Below are 20,822 nucleotides of genomic sequence, written 5' to 3'. Positions count from 1 at the left end.
CTGTAAGCAACGCTCATCACAGCAGATCACATTTGATCAGAACGAGTTCTCACACAGAATAAAGCATAATCTTTATCAGTGTCTTTTAAGGTTTTTCTGTTGTTTTTTCCTCCACCCCAGGAAAAAAAAAACAAAACGCTACAGAACATAATTGCTTAAAGTTAAATGTCCCATGTGAATTTTAGGCTAGGGCTAATGAAAAGTCAGCCTGATCCTGCAGGCTCGTGGCCCTCTGTGGTGGGACACCAGGTGCATACCTGCTGCTTATCCTTGGGTTTAGGTTCTTCCACCAAAAGGAGTACCAGCTCTGACAAGCCCATGACTGGAAGCAAAGCAAGGCAAAGGGTAGCATGCAGGATGCACAACAGTCACTTGAAAAGGATACCCCACTCTGATTTAGAGCTTTTTACCATATACACCTTCAAAATCCTCTTAAAACACCCCTTCGTTCACACCTAAAAAGTTATTTCAAAACAAAACACAGTTCTTAGAAAAGTTATTCCCTTCAAAAATTAATCACATTTACCCTGTATTAGCTATTAAAGTTGAAAACAAATGTACTGATTTCAAGGGTTCTTCATTCTGTGCGTACACATTTTCAGTTGAACCGAAGTATTAAAAGCTAGAGTTTGATGCCACAGTAAGAATGCATCGTGCCCTTCTGTCAGATAGCACTTATCTTCTTGTTAAAGCCAAAGTCTGAGTTAAAAAAACAACTCTCTTTCACCTCTAATGCATAATGATACCAACGGAATTCATCAGTGGGGTTTGGTCACTTCAGGAGTACGCTGTAGTTAACACTCTAGCAACACAGGTCAGTGGGAACCAGTGCAACCAGAACTCTGCTCTGGCAGTGGCATCCATCAGCAAGCAGTGAACTGCAGCATTTCACAGAGGAAGAGAACCATCATGTCCAAACAAAGCAGCACTGCAGTATCACTGCCCGTAACACACCTTCCAGGAAGGAAAAAAAACAACACAAAAAAAAACTTAACGAAACCACCAGTCTCTTGTTATGTAAGAAAACATTTTTAGGCCTTTATTTACAAAAGCTTTAAAAACAAATACCCTCTGTTATGCAAATTATTTGTTGTTTAAAAAGGACCACCCAGTTACATTGTCGTAACTCAATGAAAAAAGGTGTTTGGTGCTGTCTGTTATTTGTCTTTGCAGTACAAGGTACACAGAATAATTGGTGAACATCTGGAGCTGTTCGGTGATTGATTTCGTGTGGAACACACACACCCCTACGCGCGCACCCAGGCACACGATGCCGCACTTTCCATCATTTCAGGCTCAGATTTAGCTATTCAATACCAAAAATGCTTCCTGCACAACTGCTCTGTACACATGGGAAGCAGAGATAAGCACATATTGTAGGGTCCTTTAAAACAATATATCTAAAATATATTGCTAAGATGTACTCAAAAATAAACTAGCATTACACTCCTCAGGTAACTTTATTTGTTTTACGTTATTCATATTTTGTTGTTTTACAACAAATATCTGGAACACCTGTCTTTGTAGTGACTACAAAAAGCACGATTTTGTTGTCCTAATTCAGTTAAATTATTATCTTTTTTCAGGTCTTTGGGTTTTATCTTGAACTAAACTGAGTTTGAAAAATTGTCAAATTGAGTACATAATAAATATGACTTCATAAAAAAATATTTGGAGTATAGGTTACTAGAATAAAAGTTAATCAAGGGAAGCATGCCATTACAAAATTCCTACTATCCCATTAGCCTTCAGATCTCAGCTTAATGGCAAGACAGTAAAGCCACAGCTGTTCTTTTCCTGAAGGGTATAAAGCTGTTTCCTCAAGCTTCTTTTCCTCATCACAGAGCAGACCTAAAGCAGCAGGCCAACCAGCAGTTAGCATGTGCAGGACGTGTCTGATGGCAGAACAAGTAAAACAACAGCAGTTACTATGGTTTCAGTAGTATGTTTTGCTTGAACAAATGAAGGTTATGTAGCAAACGTCATATTCTATGAGTTGAAATATTGAAAGATACCAAAAACAGTGTGAAGCTGCTGAACTTGCTAAGGGCAAAAGAAAAAAAAATCTTCAATTGAAACAGAGGATTGAGTCAGAGTTGCTCTCTAAAGTGCAAATTTGATGGTCCACAATCTTGAATAGCTAAAACGCCTGCATACTGGAAGGAACAGACATGAACGGGGAAGTTAGTTACAATCAGCATGAGTGAATCTGGAGAAGGGAGGGGAAAGAGACAAAAAAAACTAAAGACCAAAGACCGATATAGGTAAGTTTACCATACTATTCATTATGATTTAACTTTCCCCTTCTCTCTGCCACACTGATCCTATACATGCTTCTTTACAAATGGGTAGTTATGACTCCAAAAAATAACCCATAAAATTCTACATATCAATATTAAGATCAAAATCTGTGATAGGAACAGTCAGGTTTAGTACATAGAAAGGCAGAAAAGAAAGTGTGCTGAGAAAGGGGGAAAAAAAGCCTTATTGTCCAAGGGGTTCAACCAGAGATAAAACGTATGTACAAGCATGTGGAGCTCAAAAAGATGGCCTTTCATTTCATGTCATGACTGCTTGTTGGCTTCTTCTTCATAAGCATTTCCCGTGCCATTTTGTACATAAGATGACCCCGAACCAAGGCCATACAAGTGGCCACAATATTTGGCATCGTCAATGTGATCTTCAAAGAACATCTGAAGTGTTAAAAGAAAGACACAAATTAATGCCACCCAAGAGACCCATTTTAAACAGAGTGACAGGCTTAAAAACATTACGTTGGTTTTAACACTGTATATCACATACCAAGATTCAGATGACATAACTAACGTGACAATACACTTAATCTCAACACACGATCAAAATATGCTATGCAGTGTGATTCTTTAAAGGAAATCAGTCGAGGTATGCCATCAGTCACCCTGTGCACCTCACCTCATGAAACAACCACGTGTTTTGGTAATTTGGTATTACCTCAGCTACCACTTGCTTTTCTGAAAGTGTGAAAGTATTTCTCCAACAGATTTCTTGTGGTTTCTCACAACAGATATATGTTTGGTATTTGTTACAAGTAACCACAGTTTACCTCCTTATCACTGTGGAGGGGATCCATCATACCTTGTCTTGAAACAAATTTACACTACATGGGTTTGAGGTGAGAATGAGGAGGTACTTTTTTGAGCATAGAAACTACGGAGTTTAGGAAATGCAACTTCCTGCATTTCTCTACTGCCTCCTCTTAAGAGGAGGGCTTCATTTGAAAAAGAACAGCAAAATGAAAGAAAACTATTTTTTTTAGTAAGACTGCATTTACATAAGACTTTACAAGTCTTAATTATCAATAGAATTCTTCAGGTTCTGTGCTGTTGGAATTATAAATGGAGGAAAACCCCAAACCACAGCTTGCTGTTGCAGCGTCAATATTTATGTATTTCTGATGAGAAGAAAAAGATCCTAACTTTTTGGTTGGGATTCAAAAAGCCAGCAAGCTGAAGTTCCAAAAGAAATTATTAACACTTATCAACACCATTTCATACTTTTAAAAACATTGTGGAACAGTTTCTCGCACCAACATATATTGATAAACAGTGAACTCCACTGAAGAAGCTGTAGAAGTGCACACCAAATATATTTATTGCTGCTGACCAGCATGTTTTTACTTTGAAATTCTACTTAAAAAAAAATTCCTGAAAAAATAATTAGCCTTTGTTGGCTTATTTAAACAAATTATTTGCACTAAATGCTAGACTTCTCTAAGTAAGAGCTTAGACAAATTCAGGCAGATAATCTGTTTCTTTAATAATATGCAATTTGTTATATGGCAATCATGGGTTTTGAAAGTCAGCATCTTAGATATGATCAAGTACTTTTCTTCATTTAATTTAGATTTTGTTTTAAATTCAAGAATAAAAGATTAACAACAGCATGCAGACTGCAGTTAACACCACCTGTGGAGATCACAGGTGGATCATATGACAAGCAAAATCCTCTGCTGCACCTGTAGCCCATGACCAGCTCAACAAGGTCAACAGTTTCAGGAGAGGAAAACAGCATTGTGAAGAGCAAGCCAGATTACATCACAACACTTATTTTTCACCTGCTGTCTCACTAGCAGTTGTTAGAAACTCAACGTCAGTTTTCTTCCTTTATAAAAAAGGCCAGTTTAGAGCAAGTAGAATCCTCAGTATGCAATAGTAAACCTTACAAAAAGATTAGGCTTGCTATTGCCATTATTAAATGGCACCACATCTCTGGCAGAATGTCACATTCAGATGCCCCAGCATTTTTACAGTGTAACTGCTTTCAAGAAGCCTCTTTAGAATTTGTACTGTTCATGCAAAGTATCCTAGTAATCTCCTATTGTACGCAGACAGATAGCAAGGACACACAAAGCTTCCAAGTCTTGATTTCCCTTTCTGCAAAATTTTAATTGACTGATGTGTAATGTTTTAGAATCTAAGTTAGTTTTGTCTGTGCCTTACTGAAGGTGGACTTGGGATGAATTATGTTATTTTCCCTGCAGCAGCCTACAGGTCTATTTAATACACATGTACCCTGCAAGTTTTAGCTGGAAGTGGCTAGCAAAGGCACATCTGCTGATTCCCTGCTGCTAGGCCTGTCACAGGCAGCAGTACACACCAGCTGGGTGTTAGAGCTCAGCAGAAGCTCTACAAAAAGCAGCCTTAATACAGTCATCCAGAAAAGTCTGGCTTCAGCTGCCACTTCACAGAAGAAATTCCGCAAAATAAGGAATGAAAAAAAAAAAAGCCAGGCATACAATAAAAACAAGAAGGAAACAGAGCTCACAGTAGCTAAGTATAGAAACAGTAGGGCTGGTTCACAGTTACTCTGGGGGAAAATACAGTCTTAAAAAACATCAAAAAAGCAAGTGGCCTCTGAAGCCCCTTAGAGATCACCTTCAAATACATCAGACTTATAAGAATCAGCAATTCCATTTACAACAGCAAGTTACTACTATGGAGACAAAACCAAGACACAAGCACCTACTTCTCTCATTTTGAAAAAGGCCATTCCTGTGAGTAAAGAATCAGATCCTGCCTGATGCTGTGGTCCTATCCTTTCCAGCTCTAACTGCTCAGCCACTTCTTGCAATCCACCCTGAAAATGAAAACATCTGTTAACAGTTGAAAAAATGAAAACAGAAAACAGAACACCAATATCTGGGAAAAACTTGTTATACCAGACTTACAACTTCAGTACATTTGAAATGCTTGCACAGAAGCTTTAACAGACTCTGCTGGAAGCTCAAGCTTTCAGTATCAACAGTTGTATTCAGTTCCATCTGAGAAGAGCTTAAAACAAGCTGTGTCTGACCAACAAAACTACTATTGCTTCATGTTCCATCCTCCCCAATGCACAGATGTTGCAGCTTAACAGAACAATTCCTTCAAGAGGTTGAAAGGACTGGCAATGCTGAAGAACAAAACAACCCTTCTATCTGAATGAAAGTTTAAACGGTAAAAATGTCTTTCTACAAGAAACACATGAATTCAAGTTCTTACAAATGGGTGCTCAGTTAAAATATCTAGGCTCCCTCTGAAACACTGTTTTTCTCCTCCACTTACCTTCCAAAAGTTCAGTAGAGGGTTTTTTACTTCCCTTTACAAAAACTAGGAAGACAAAAACTAGAAGACAATCCATCTGTACAAGACATTCTACTCATCTTTAAAATCTGTTTCATTAACTGTCATAAGAGGGTAGGAAAAAAGAACATACAAATCATGGATTTCTGTTTTGCAAGTTGCTTCTTAAGATGATGAACGGCAAAGACAGTCAATTTCCACTTAGAGATGTATATTCAATAATCACACCACACAGAATGAAATCTATCTCTTACTAAAAAGAATATAAGCAACCCACATGCAAAAAGGAACCATTTCAAACTCACTGTCTGAATGCTTACACATGGTTTAAAAGAACGTATTGAGAAGGTACAGAAATGGCTACCTATCTGCTTGTGTAAGATAAAGCTTGTACAGTTTTGAAACTTATTTTCTGTTAAGCTTAGATTATGTTAAAAATATCTCAAGTTGTAGAGCATCTAAACAAACTTCATTTTTGTGCCTCAAAAATGACTGTTGATAATAACCATTTGCAGAAGCAAACAGTCAGAAATTTAGTTTGGTTTTACGTATATATGTCTACCCTTCAAGTGATCTGCATTACACTTTAACAGGGATCTTTGTAAACTGGAGGAATATGATTTTGCACTTTTTAAAAATCATTCATTGGTAAATCTACTAGGCACAGACTAAAGCACGTGGCACATGCTTTATGGTCTAGAGACATAAAAAACCAAGGACAAACATTTAGTGCAACTATAAGACTGTGCAAGGTAAATACGTCACACAGAGGAAACTTTTAAATCGAGACTACCTAGTATCTGAGGTCACCTGTGTCCTCACACCTTGAGCCTGTTTCAGTTGTAGAAAGGGAATCCATGTGAGGTAATAATAGTCAAAGAATTGATACAGTAATACAAATCTGACCAGGATGTCAGACCTAACATTAAGAAAATTTCTACCAATTTTAAGGCAACACATTTTATTTTAAAAATGAAAGCTCCAGTAATAACATTTCCAAGTAACAACAAGCTAACCAACACGAACCACTGGTATTGGCATGTCTAGCTTTATTCTAGCATGAACACTTAAGTATAGTTTGCATAAATTTGGGAATTAAGTCTATACATAGCACAGCCAAGCAGTGCAGCTTGGAAGAAAACAAAGTGCTTCAGTCATTTGCTTTGGAGACAACATTCAAACACTGCATACAAAGCTAACTCAGTCGTTTAAGCTATAATCTTAAGAAGTACATGGTTGATGGGCAGAAATCTAATCAGATCTCAAATAAATGCATGTTCTCTACAATCTAGCTCCCAATAATTAGCTATTGCTATTTGCAACAGCAGTTGCTTTTTCAAGGTACTATTTGCTGTTTCTAAACTCCCAGCTTTCCCAAGCTGCAATTTAACAGTGCCTCATCATTATCTTCTGCTAGCTGTTAGGCTATCGACACCAAGTTCAAATAGCTTTTAAGAAAAAAACACTCAATCACAAACCAATACTATTTATGCAGTGGCTGCAAGCTCTGGAATATAGCAAAATTTACAGAAACAGCAGCAAAGCAAAGAATGCTTTGAAAATAATCCTTCCTATATTTATAATTACTAATAGATATATTTGTAAAGATTTTGTTATAATTGCCTCCAAAGATCATTAGGCTACTGAAATTTTTTTTCAGGAAAGGCTTTCACACTCAAGATAGGAAGATTTAACTTGTGGGGAAGAAGAATGGTAGAAAGGGATTCATAAGAAAATGAAAGCAAGGCCTATAAACCTACTTCAGAGTTGCCATTATTGTAAAACTGAATTGAATCTTCTACATGAAAAGATTTTTTAGAGGCCAACTAGGAATTTAACCTATACTACACAAGTTCTTCAAGTTAAGTCACAGCCTGCATGCTGCTGAAGTAGACTAATGTCCATTTTTTGAGTAGCATGCTGCAAATTCATTACAAGAGCATAAACAGCAGAGGTAGGTGGGGAGCTTACAGTAAGTCGACATTCTTGTATGAAAATAACTTACACAAGTCAATAAATGACGACTGCACAGCAGTTCAATTCTCTGCCATTTAATAGAGATCGAACGTGACACACGTTAGGAGAAAATGCATGCATTTTTAGAGTCACAACATGGAACATTTAGCAACCTTTTTTTTCAGACAGCTGCTCTTGATACAGTACAAGTCCACAATAATTTCATTACTGATGTTTAAAGTGGTAGGATAGCCCACATCTCTTCCTGTTAATACCAGTCTGCAAGTTAGAAGAAAGGATCAAGATCTACTGCAGGAAAGCTGCCCTACATATTAAACTCTGAAAAAGCCTGTTCTTAAGGTTTGCTGAAAGATGACCCACGAAGGCTTTTCTTACCTTCCAAAATACATTTGAATCTCTAAACATTGCAGATTACACACAACTGTCTTAATTAAATGACAAGAATGTAATTCTCTCCTCCCCAAAACCACTTGACATATCACCTCTGGAACAGAGACATGGAATGTCACTTTCTTGCCTTTCCCAGGTCACTGAAGTAGATTATCCACACTGTTCTTGCTAAGTGTATCACCACCACAAAGATAAGAGATATTTTCCTTCACTTGCAAGTAAGAAGGTTGTTTTTTTCTTGTTGGATTTGCTGCCCCTAACCCTTTGAGACTCCTGAAGTCCTTTTTCCCCCTTCTAGTTTCTGTGGAGAAAAACACATCTAAAATGTTCTCTAATATCCAGCCATTTGCGCAACCGATTATCCCAATAACTTGATAAAGACAGGGTAGGCATACTTTTCCTAATAACTAGAAGGGAGCTCTCCATTTTCATCATCAATTTGGTTAACAAAAGGAATTACACATCTTTGTAAGCTACTATTTAAGTGACACACTAAATATCAAAGGACTATTAACTCCACGCAGATCACTAGTTCAGCATGACAAAGTGAAAAGCCTTAGGATTTCATTGTACTACAATCAGTGCTCTCTTTTTATTCACGTTCTTTTTAAAAAAGGCTGAAAGATCAAGTTACTTTCCATAAAAGCAACAAAGTCACTTATTGCCTCAGATGAGTGGTGCACTTCATTCCCGTAGCAGTCCAGAATCTTAAAGTTCTTTAGCAAGTACAGTCGTTAACAATCCCTGGTAGCATCTTTCACTTTGCTGTCTTCCCCTTCACCATACTTTGTTTCCATTCATTTTCCAGTTCAATTAAGTCTCCAAACGTCATGCCAATTAGCAGCCCCGCTGGCCTGATATGAGAGATAAGTTTCTAAAACTGCTTTTTTTTCTAGAAGTCACGTGCTGCTCCTGAACATACGCTGCTCTTTATCTTTCCTTACAGGGCCATGTGAAACATTCTTCACTCCATTCCTCTTCCCAAAAGACTTCCACAGCATCATGGTTGCAATTACCTTTGTGAAGACGGTCGCAGCCCTTTAGTGGACTGCACAATGAGGAAATAAGAGTACGTGAAACGCAGCGATTCTTATCACTCAAGAAGTGAAGGATTAATCTCAAATGTGAGTTTATCATCTGGCAACAAAGACTGGGCATAGCTATAAATACAGTATCAACACAGTATTTTTTAACTGGTGAGTAGTTATAAAAGTTGAAGTGCACTTCTGCCTGCCGCTATCAATAGCCTTTAATATTAAAGGCACTAAGCTCAACAACAGACCTGTTTAAAGGATATTATCAGAGCAAAAGTAGAAAACCAGCATACAGAAGAAAAGCTTTGAGCACAAAGTATTCTCATCCCCATCCCAAAAGAAATGTTTGGACTGAATCATTAACAGTTTACTTACCTTCAGATTTTTGCAACTCTTCATGAGATACTTTACATCATAGATGACAGGGAAAAACAATCGCAGTATCTCAAAGAAGTCCAGCTCTTCTTCAGGTAAATTAGAGTTGGTCAGGATTTTGATTAGATAGCCAAAGTCATATCCACTGCAAATAAACAAAAACAATACAGTCAAATAACTTAGAAGCACGCTTTTCACTTCCAACATCAAGACTGTTAGACATTAACAGGAAGATATTTTGCCTAGTTCAGCACAACTTAGACTGACTCTTACAACAGAGTAAGAATTAGTGTAAACAGCCCCACTGCAGCTTCCAGAGAAAACATTTTAATTTAGTCTCAAGAGGCCACGTGAAGAAGCAAAAATGTGATCTGCTTGCAGATCCAATTACACGATCTGATAACAAGAACAGAAATAATCCTAGCTATTCATCAAACTAGAAGGGAGGAAAAGGCTGCTACAGTTCTTTGAAATCCAAAGGAAGGACAAGCTTTCACATGAGCAAACACATTTTTATGCCTAGAGGTAAGTTTAATTCTCAGCAGTGAAGACGAGTGGGTTGTCTTCAACCTTCCAATTAAATTAGTACAAAGTTAGCCAGCTATCAACTTTCAGAAGCTTGTAGACTATGACTCATTTGGAAGGCAAGGACAGAAAGAGTTTGAAAAATTTGTGCGTACATACAAGGCTAGGTAGAAGAAACTGAGATCTGACAGAGTGTGCATAGTGGAGAAGAGCCTGGGAAGACTTTCTTCTCTCCACAATCCTTGACTGAAGAAAGAGGACACAGGAAGGGGGTGTGGTGGTAAAAACAGAAAGCATGAAATAGACTACTTTCACAAAGGGTTATGAGATGAACCAGAGGGTTTCAAGTACACAGTAAGCACAACCAATAAAAACTCATCCTTTTCTTAGGAAGGTGGAAGTAATAAACCAGATTACTCATGATCTGATCATAAATCTGCTCCTTCCTAATCCCTTGCAGGATTGCTCACACACACGCACTGAACCAGACAGGAGACTGACACATGCTCTTAGGTTAGCACTGAATTAAACAGGTTTCTAGATTATGTTGGTGTCCTGGGTTCACAGGTGGGACAGAGTTGATTTTCTTCATACTGTCTAATATGACGCTGTGTTGTCACTTCAGGAGAAAAGCAGTGTTGATGATGCACCAATGTTTTAGCTGTTCCTGAGCAGCCTTAAACAGCATCAAGGACATCTCAGTTTCTCATACAATCCTGCCAGCAAGAGTGGACTGAGAAGACACAAGGAGCTGGGAGGGGACACAAACAGGGAGAGCTGACCTCAACTAGCCAGAGGGATTCCCCCATACCACATGACATCATGGGAAAACCATTAAATTGAGGGGAGTTGGTCAGGGGCAGGTGCTACCTGGGCAGTGAGCAACTGCATCATGCATCACATGTCTTACGTGTGTATAATTATGATTACTGTTGCTTCTCTCTTCACAAGAGTTTTTATCTCAACCCACAAGTTCCACTTTGTTATTTGTTTTCCCAATTCAGGCCCTCACCCCATCAGCAAGTGAAAGGCTGTGTGTGGTGCTGAGCTGCCTGCTGGGTTAAACCACAGCAACTTTAAAAATGACTGTACCAGCAGGGTTGCCCAACTGAAGGCTGTATCAGCATTCACAGCACATACACAGTCTAATTCAAGTGTACGGGTGGCTACCCAGACATGAATTCTCAGTTTCCATCATCGTGTTCATTCTTGGTTGCATAAGCATCGTATTCTAAAACAAGAATTTTGCAACATGGTCCAGTTCTTGACTGGGGTCTTTCAGCATTAGTTGTGAGGTGCGCAATACAAGACAATACAATTAATCATAATTCAATTACCCTCTAGAACTACCTGAAAGGAGTAAAGGTAAAGGGCAAGAGGGGGCTCAGCCTCTCCTCCCAGGTAACTTGCAATAGGACAAGCTGGAATAGCCTCAAGTTGCACGAGGGGAAGATCAAGTTGGATACCAGTGGTAGGTGGACATTTGGACCACATAATCTTAGAAGTCTTTTCCAATCTTAATGAACCTATGATTCTATAAACAAATCAGCTAAGAGCACTGTACTACCGATCCTGCAAATACTTAGCATCTACTTGAACTGGTGATTGCTGATGAAGGCTTAAGGCTTTAACCTACTTACTTGTAAAGAGGTTTGCTTTTTGTACCTTTTGTATATGACTAAAATCTCTGCATCGCCTTAGCTTACACATTTCTAGGCAGAGGGCAGACACAGGTTACTGAATGTATTGTTTCTCAGAAGCCCATTAATACAAGATATGGGGATGGTATAGACTACTGCAGCTCTCCCAATGGAGTTTCCAGTATGCTAAATAGGAACTTCAAGCTGGATGAATCCTGTGCTGCAACCACTGCTTTGAAGCTGTTCTGGCAGCAGTCCAAGCTCCTCAGCAGCAGCCACTGGCCAGCGAGCAAAGGAGCCAAAGATAAAGAAGGTTTTCAATGGAGCCTTAGGATGTAAAAACCTGCTGCATACTTAGCAAAACAATAGCTTGAAAGTTTTATTAGATCACCTGTGACACAAGGGCAGCCCTCCACAGAACAAGGGGAAAAGAAAAAAAGCCCCAGCAGTGAAAGAAAATAAACAAAACTGCTCAGGATTAAGTAGACTCTTAATCCTCTAGAGACTACAGAGTTTATTCACAAATGCACTGAATTCCTAACATCTGTCTGCCTTGTGACTCAAATATAACAAGTGCATCAAAAATTTTCAAGTGAAGGAAACAATATTTGTGTTCACACCATTTCAAACAAATTCTATTACTGGACTACTAGAAAACATTTCCTATTTCTATGAGAAGGAAATACTGTAAGAACAGTCAAAGGATTCATTTAGAATTTATTTTGAGAAGGAATAGGCTTTAACAACTTCACAATTATGATTTTTTTTTCGGCTGGAGATTGTAGCAGATACATTCATTTTGGAATCCTCATAAGGAAAATGGAACATGATATGTGAACAGGGAATTTATTTGACAGAAATACCATTCCATAACATGGCAGCATTCATTAGATATCTTTCCATGTATCCTAAACACAGACCAGTTTTAGTCAGCTCAACAAAGTTCTCTCTTACATTCCTAAAAGTTCCAGCTGCTTACACTTACTCCCATTGTGCCCATGTCAACAATCAGAAAACCACGTGTTATTAAGAACAATACAATATCAGGGCATTCATAATTTTGTTAGTATACTTCTGGGGCTTGATATGGTTCAGTCATCCAAACTTATAAAGACATAGGAACCGTCATGCCAATTGAAGGCTAAGGTATATTTAGTGCAAACATTTTCAAGTGGCCACTGCTGACTGCTAACAGAAGGGTAAGAAGGCTTACAGTGAGCAATTATGTAATTGCCTGTTCATTAGTGAAGTTTTCTTCTAATACTCTAACAGGCAATTAGTGGTTGGTTTATACCCTGGAGCAGGGAAGCTTCCTTTCTTAAAAAGCTTTCACTATTTCTAATATAATCACTTTAAGTTAGAAAGTGCAGCTAGCCACAATCCCTGGAGCTATACAGCACCATACGCAATCTTATAACCACTGTTTTTCAATAAACGTGGACAGCTGTAGGCAACAAGACTATCAAGAGAAGATCAGATGTGACTACATTTCTTTCACTCATTGCCCAGAAAAAAAAAAGAAATCAGACAATTAACAATGACTCCACCCAAGCACCAACAGGCTCTGAAACAAATAATACCTGACAGGGCTGAAAAACTTTACTTCACTGTATAACTAGCTATACATTCACATAAAATATGCTGGCTAGCTTTTAAGTTTTACTAAAAGCAGTTAAACATAAATTATTAATGAAATGCAATGGCTAGGAACTTCCCAGCTTCCCAAAACACATTTAGGCCTAAGACATACCTGCAGTACTTCCCAAGGCATATCAAGATCACACATACCAGCGAACCAAACACCCAAAAACAGAATGTGAGCTATTGTTTTATGACTGGCTAGAATGTTAAATGTCCACAACTCTCCTGACTGCGACAAGTATTATCAATTCAGGGCCTCCCCTTTTTCTCTCATCAACTCAAATATACTTTAATGCACTGAACTTTTAATGTAGTCTCCTATGAAACTGCAGTATATGAAAATTGATGACAACAAAAACTTTCTTCGCTCATGCCTAGCGGAACTGCAGATCCACAGATTTGCCAGTAGGTCAGAATGCCAAAGCAGCTACATCAAATGCAGATAGATAACATGCAGAGAAAGCTACTTCAGAAGCTGCTATCTTGGGAAAACAAAACAAAACAAACCCAAAACATAAGACTTCCAGGAAATTGAAGAATAGAAAATGAAACAAAACCAAAACAACTTCTCACTATGAGAAAGGAGCATTCCCTCGTCTGACAATGGGCTAAGAGACTCAGAAATCTGGGGTGTTAGCAATAATCAAAGCATTCTGAAAAACCAGAAGCAACAGCATAGTCAGCAACTAGCAAGTACAAACTTTCCACTATTCTAAGAATTACTGCATAGAGAGCCTACATGAAACAAAGCTTCATCTGAGCTGTCACACTATTCAAAGTTTACACTAATAGAAAATCACAAAGATATATTTATAAACAACTGCTTACTATTCTTTGCAGCACGTTTTGTGACCCATGTTCATTTCATATTTGAGCAAAACATTAACATCCTCAGAATTTCACCCATTACTCCAAGGTTTTGTGCTTAACATCAATATGCTCTGTCAAGTGCAAAAGCCTTTAAATGCTTTCAACAGAGTTGTGGACGTTCAGTGTTTGGCACAGGAAATTAGGAGGATGTCTTAAGATTTCTAAAGACATTTTCAGTGAAGTCCACAAGAAAAACACTTTTTTGCACAGATGCAAATGAAGATTATTAAAACTATCCCAAAAACTAGACACAAACTGCTAAACTCTCAATTATTGCAGTTTACACTATACTTCCATCAGCAAAGTGTTATTCATATCAATCATAATCAGAAAAGCTACATTTTAAAAAGAATATCTAGTGCAGAAGTGGTTTATGACTCTTCTGCTACAGGTTACAATGTGTCCTCGAAGTTAACACTAGAAAAAACTTTGTAGCAATACTTGCTTCTACGTGGCAATAGCTGTTGACACACAAGTTGCCTAATGTACCTCAGCTATTCTCCTGAAATATCCAAGTTATTTTGCTGTTGTCAAGTGTAAAGTACAAATTTGCACATAATAATAGGTATAAGACGCTGATACAAACTTAATTCAACACCCATTTAGCATCTCTGGTTATTCCAAAGTAGTTAATGGCATTCTTATTCCATTATTTTTCCCAAGCTGCTGCTGTAGTTGCAAGACAGCAAGAGTAAGGTTACACAGGAGATGTAATATAAGCAGAGACAGCCGTGAGTGGAAGATGTTATACGCAGAGCAGGCAACAAGGACGCTTACAGATTATCTTTTTTTGAAAGTCAGTCTAACTGCAGAAATGTTTCTACTAAGCAATATTGTTCAATAATTTTAGACAACCAAATGTGAGATTTTAACAGCCCCATACAAAATGGCTTTTTTTTTTTTTAATCACTGTTTATAGAAATCTTTTGAACTTTACTGAATCTTAGTCATTAAGTTACATGCAGAGTACCATGGCTTTGCTAAGTGTCAAGCTATATAACAACATGCCTTTCTAAGCCCCCTGGAAGAGAAAGCATCTTCATTAAAGTTTGTATTCAGGTGGAGCATCTATGTAGTTTTGTTCTTTTTCTTTCCACCAGGGAAAGCGTACAATTACTTTCCTTGTTAAGTGCAATTTTCTACCATCTTACATTCCCTGGTGAAGCAAGCCTTAGTTTTTAGCTGCTTAATGACTTAAATACTGATTTCTCGTAAATACTGATTTTTCTGATTTCTGATTTTTCTTAAATACTGGATTCTCCTCTGAACTCCCCTCTAATACTTAACAGTTAAGGATGAAGGATTTGGTGTGTTGCTTCCCCCCCTCCAGCTTTGACATCAAACACATTACCCACCAATGTAGCACATATGAAAAATCAAGAACATGACTGCAAAGAAACCTCCAGTATTCAGCTAAAACACTTATTCTACTTTCGTTGACTTGCTTAGCAGACAGCATTTAGGAAATACTACTTCTCTGAAAGGGTGATCAGGCACTGGAACAGACTGCCCAGAGAGGTGGTGGAGTCACCGACCCTGGGGGTGTTCAAGGGACGTTTGGATGTTGTGTTGAGGGACATAGTTTAGTGGGAGCTATTGGTGAATGGTTGGACTGGATGATATTTTAGGTCTTTTCCAACCTCGGTGAATCTATGATTTAAAAAGTTAACTTACACTCATTACATAGCAATAAGCCTTTAAACTCACTGTTACTTGTACAAAGCGCAAGCTATCACTGGCATATAAGCTGACCATGCAATTGCTAATGCCTAAGTTTTAAAGTTTTAAGTATTATTAACAGAAGATCATAGAATGGTTTGGGTTGGAAGGGACTTTTTAAGATCATCTCATTCCAACCCCCTGCTATAGGCAGGGACACCTCCCACTAGAGCAGGTCGCTCAAAGCCCCACCCAGCCTGGCCTCAAATGTTTCTGTGGAGGGGGCATCTACAACCTCACTGGGCAACCTGTTCCAGTGTCTCAACACCCTCAGATTAAGGAATTTCTTCCTAATATCTAGGGTGAATCTACCCCATTACAGGTTGAAGCCATTTCTCCTTGTCCTGTCACTGTATGTCCTTATGAAAAGTCCCTCCCCACCTTTGCTGTAGGTCCCCTTCCAGTACTGGAAGGTCACTATAAGGTCCCCCCAGAACTTTTTCTTCTCCAGGCTGAAAAGCCCCAGCTCTCTCAGCCTGTCCTCGTATCTTGACTGATTTACAGTATTCTGGCACTCTTGTTTCTATTTCTACTTGGAAAACACATTCCTGCAGTGGAACGATGGTAAAGTACATTCACTGCTCCAGCTAGAATTAAGACTTCTACCAGGGTTCTCCTAAGCTGAAGAATTTTCATCTGCTCATATTAATGGATTCACAGTAAATGTAACTCTGCTTTATAAAACTCCTTACTAATAACTACGTGGTATTTCCCATGAAACAAACTATATGTGCTCAATAACTGCTTACACGTAGTTTGTTTTTAAATCCACTATTATTATGTACACATGCGATATTAAAGATATAATGCCACCTGCTGGCTTAGAAGTTCCACGAATTGCTTGCTTATTTAACAGTTTTGCTGTTAAAATGCCATCATCTACACCATTCCCATCCTGTATACTCTACTCTTCTAATACACAATACCATACATATCACAGCAGAAATAGTTTTCTAAGTCTAACTAATCAAGATATACGCTATACCAGCAGATGTACACTGCTTAAAACTGGAGACACAAAACCCAATTATCAAAACAGACAACTTAATTACTTAACATACAGAATTTACCTGTGAAATGAAAGCCACTTGACTCCTTCACAAAGTACAACTCCCGATGTCATAAGCAGTTCTGCAAAGTATTGTGTCTCAATTCCTTCTTCCTCATGCTTTTTAAACTGGATACCAGATGTTGTTAACAGTTCAATAGAGTCCTGTGCATACATATCTTCTCTAAAAACAGAGAGAAAAACATTCTTAAAATCTATAGACCTCACTGATCATAAACCTGGTAAACTTTTTTTTCCTTATGCATTAACACAGACTTTACTAGCAATACAGGAGCAGCAACTTCAATCTGTTCCATGTTTATAAAAATAACCACTTTTCATATCTTTGGTTGAGTTTCATTAGCAGCTCATTATTCCTAGCACTTCCTATTCTAGACCCCTTTACAAAAATCTACTTCCTGTTCCTCTTCTCATTATATAGAACATTCTTTTTGCAAACTACAGAGGAAAGTAGATCTATGAATACAGTTATCAAAGTTTAAGGTAAAAGATATTCTTAATTTACAAAACAGTTGGAGCACTGATACCTGCTGTATTATAGAACTTAAATCAATCTCCAGATCCCAGTGCTATATTTGTTCTGTATTTTCCATCCACTTCTTGCTATCTGTAACTTAAGCTTGCTTGTACATTCAGACACACACTCATCAAAAGGGAAGGAAAACAATTCTAATATGCCTTACTTGATCTTTTTATCTCTGCATAAGTTCCACTTACCACCACCATTTTTGTGAACTCTCGGGTATTTTATAGTGAAAAGGTAAAACTTTAAATGTATAATCCAATCTTCATCATCACAGAAATATATAAAACAATCAATGGAAAAAAAATGCTAAGGTGGCTCTACTTAGATGTTATTTATATTACTGTCTGCAACATACCGTTCTACAAAGTCTCTTTACCATATAGTTTTCCATTTTAATGGAAAAAAAATCCTCAAGAAATAAAACCAGTAGATCAAACTTGACTATTAGGTTCAGTTGCAAACTTTTATTCCTTACTCTTAACAGCAAGTCATAAATCATCAAGAGAGAAATACATTCTTGGGACACGTATCTTTTTTTCCTTCTCTCTCACACAGCTGCTCATTAGTTCTCCAGCTTTAAGGCATCAGCTTCCCAACACCTGTCCATTTCCATAACACATTAAGGAGCCCATCCAAAACAAACATGCCTATCATGCTCAAAATAAATAACAGTTTATTTCTAGTTTGTTGCTCTGCATTAATCAGGTGAATAGTTACTTTATAGAAATATTTATGCTCATTAAAAACATACAGTGATAAGAAGTGGTTGGAATAACAAAAAAAAAAAGCCTTCCAGGCAAACTCAACAGCTGCTTTGCTTTAGAATCAGAACACTTGGAACAGTGTCACTTCCCAAAAGGAAGTTTAGGAAGACACACAAAAAAATCATTTGGTATCCCTGTTCAAAATGTTCAACCTTTATGCAGTACTTATTTCATTTTGTATGAAATCAACCCATAAATGAACGACAACCTAGATCCCACTTTGCTAAACTTTCTTACCTATGCAGCATCTGAAATGAATGGAAAACTACTTTTGTTTTCAGCTGCTAGATATTAGTAGAGCAGCAAGTTTAGACAATGAAACACCAAATTGGCACTTCCTTTTCTTTCAAGAGATGCTTCAAACAAAACTAAAAAGAGCATGTCACTCCTCAGACCAAACTTATTTGTGACAAGCCACAACACTACTTGTTCAGAAAAGTAGAATGATTAAGAGGGACAGCAGATTTTCTTCATAATTGTAATTACTTTAGAAATAAGTCTTTTTATCTGAAAAACAAAAAACAAAGGCTTGTTCTCTGGGCTTCCTTTGTAGGCTGCAATTTTAACTTATGTATATTGAGCGTTTCAATGATCAGCCTAAAAAACTGCCTAAAATCCCCAAGCCTTCAACAACAAATTTAAATTTGAGGCTCTGATACTTTTCAGGACAAAAGAAAACCTGTCAGTCCAATTATATCTATTTATGGAAAAAATCTAGATGGTGCTCTAGCTGCTTTAGTAACCTTGTCAAGTTCTGATAGATGTAATTAGAACTTTACTTAGGCATCTCATCCCGCTGAGTAAGTCACATTCATACTTCAGGGTTTACCACTAGTAAAGAATACATTCTGAAATGAAGGCCAAAATACAGCTTTGACAGACAGTAAAAAAAACAATCTTCATTTTCTAACATAGTAACTAGAAGAATCCAAAACAGAAATCTCTACAAGACAGACCACACTGAAATAAGGGAATAACATGCATGAGTTTGACTGACAGAAGTTTCCCCCACATAAAGGATCCTAGTCAGTAGATTAAAAATAGCTGTTATAACTTTTACAACCTATTTGTCCGCTAAATCAGAAATGTAAATCCAAAAGTATAAAGATTTAACACTCACGTTAAATTAAATTTAAAATTAAATTGCCAAGTTGAAGTTCCTGGAGGGTATTCCCCTTGTTCGTTCATAAACGTCAGTCCTAGTTGAATTATTTTTAGCAAATCTACATTACAGCGTAATAATTGGTATTGATAGTCTGCATTGCTTCTGAATTCTCCAATAGGCCTTGCAACTACTCCTGGAAACTCTGTATCCTGTAAAGAGAAAAGCAAAACTTTATTAGAAGATACCTGTAAAATTTCACACTTATCATTTTAAATAAAACATTTCAAGCATCAAAAAAATTCCAAGGCTGAAGAATACTGTGTGCAAACATACCTTTAAACTGGTAACAGATGGGGGTCTTACTATTTATGCATTAAGAATCCACTTTTTTCCCCCAATAGAGGTGGATAAATGACTTTACTACCATCAAGTTCACTAACATCAGATATCATCACGTTTTTTTACAAGAGCTTCTTAGATAAGCTCCAAATGCTTACTTACCATAGCTACATAGTTATACTTTCGTATAACTTGACGAATTTTCTTCATCTCTTCGTCCAAGTTACAAGCCCAGACCTCACAGATTCTTTGGCTATGGTCTACGGTAGCTGCTGGCATAGTGGGGGGCTTTAGAGACCATACATCAAAAGTTACACTTGACTGAGGATCAGTTTCATAAAGAGAACCTTACTCTCCTTTTTTTACCTAAGAGAGGAAGAAAGCATTAAGCTCTTATTTATCAGTTACTAGGAAAAGATGGTTAAACTGCAGGAACAAACTTCACCCTTCAGCCCTTCACCACAGCATAGCAGAACCACATCAGTTTCACTTACAAAAGTTTGTTAGCGCAAAATAAAGCCCTCAGATTCCGCTGGTAACCGTACTTCGTGCAAAAAGCCATGTTCGCTGGCAAGCCCTCTCTAATGCAACGGATCAAAAGGACACTAGGGCCCATGAGCGGAGCGAAGGAACACGCTCCTCCGGGCTCCATAGCCGTGCGTGGCACGAAAAAAGCGCCAAAGCGCCTCCCAGCGTTACGCCGTGCTCGGGGACCCGCCAAGTGCCAACGAGCGGCCGGTGCGAGCACGGCAGCGAGCACAGCAACCGCATCTGCATCCCGGCGGCATGAGCCCCTTCCTCCAAGCCCCGCCAAACGCGCACAGACGCGGCCCCGTTCTCCCAGGCGCGTCCCCGCAGAGCCGAGGCCTGCCGCGTGCCCTGAACAGCCTCCAGGCCTCAGCACAACACCGCGAGGCCTTCCTCAGGGCCGGCGCACTCCCAAAGGGCCGCGCGGACAACCCCGGGGATTCCCCAGCCCTCGGGCCGCCTCAGGGCCGCAGCCCCACCGTTTCCGCGGGCCGAGGCCTAGCGGGGCGCGGCTTCACCGGAGAACCGCCGAGCTCGGCCCCCCCCTCGCCCGCCCCTCACTCACACGCTGGGCCGCGGGGGGGGCCGGGCCAGGTCCTGCGAGGCCCCCGCGGCCCCCGCCGCCCCGGAGCCGCGAGTGGGCGCGCAACACGCAGAGAACGCAGCGCCCGCCACACAAAGCCATTACATCATCGCCGCGCGCCGCCGACGCGACCTTTC

The 20,822-nt window shown here is 38.8% G+C and overlaps 1 protein-coding gene across 1 annotated transcript; it reads right to left on the bottom strand.

Annotated features, from left to right (window-relative positions):
* Positions 1–1,010: 1,010 nt before the first annotated feature.
* Positions 1,011–20,818, bottom strand: CNOT7 (CCR4-NOT transcription complex subunit 7). The gene is made up of 7 exons (XM_065736992.1): positions 20,668–20,818; positions 19,737–19,940; positions 19,251–19,444; positions 16,842–17,003; positions 9,377–9,521; positions 5,005–5,115; positions 1,011–2,693 (listed from the first exon to the last, which is right to left on the bottom strand). The coding sequence occupies exons 2-7, from the start codon at positions 19,851–19,853 to the stop codon at positions 2,565–2,567; spliced, it is 858 nt and encodes a 285-aa protein (XP_065593064.1). The 5' UTR covers positions 19,854–19,940; positions 20,668–20,818; the 3' UTR covers positions 1,011–2,564.
* Positions 20,819–20,822: the final 4 nt, after the last annotated feature.

This window comes from Cyrtonyx montezumae, unplaced genomic scaffold (genome assembly GCF_038088225.1).
Source record: "Cyrtonyx montezumae isolate F1298 unplaced genomic scaffold, pur_monq_1.0 scaffold_2, whole genome shotgun sequence".
Classification (NCBI taxonomy): Eukaryota; Metazoa; Chordata; class Aves; order Galliformes; family Odontophoridae; genus Cyrtonyx; species Cyrtonyx montezumae.
This window is presented reverse-complemented; position numbering and strand designations above follow the sequence as displayed.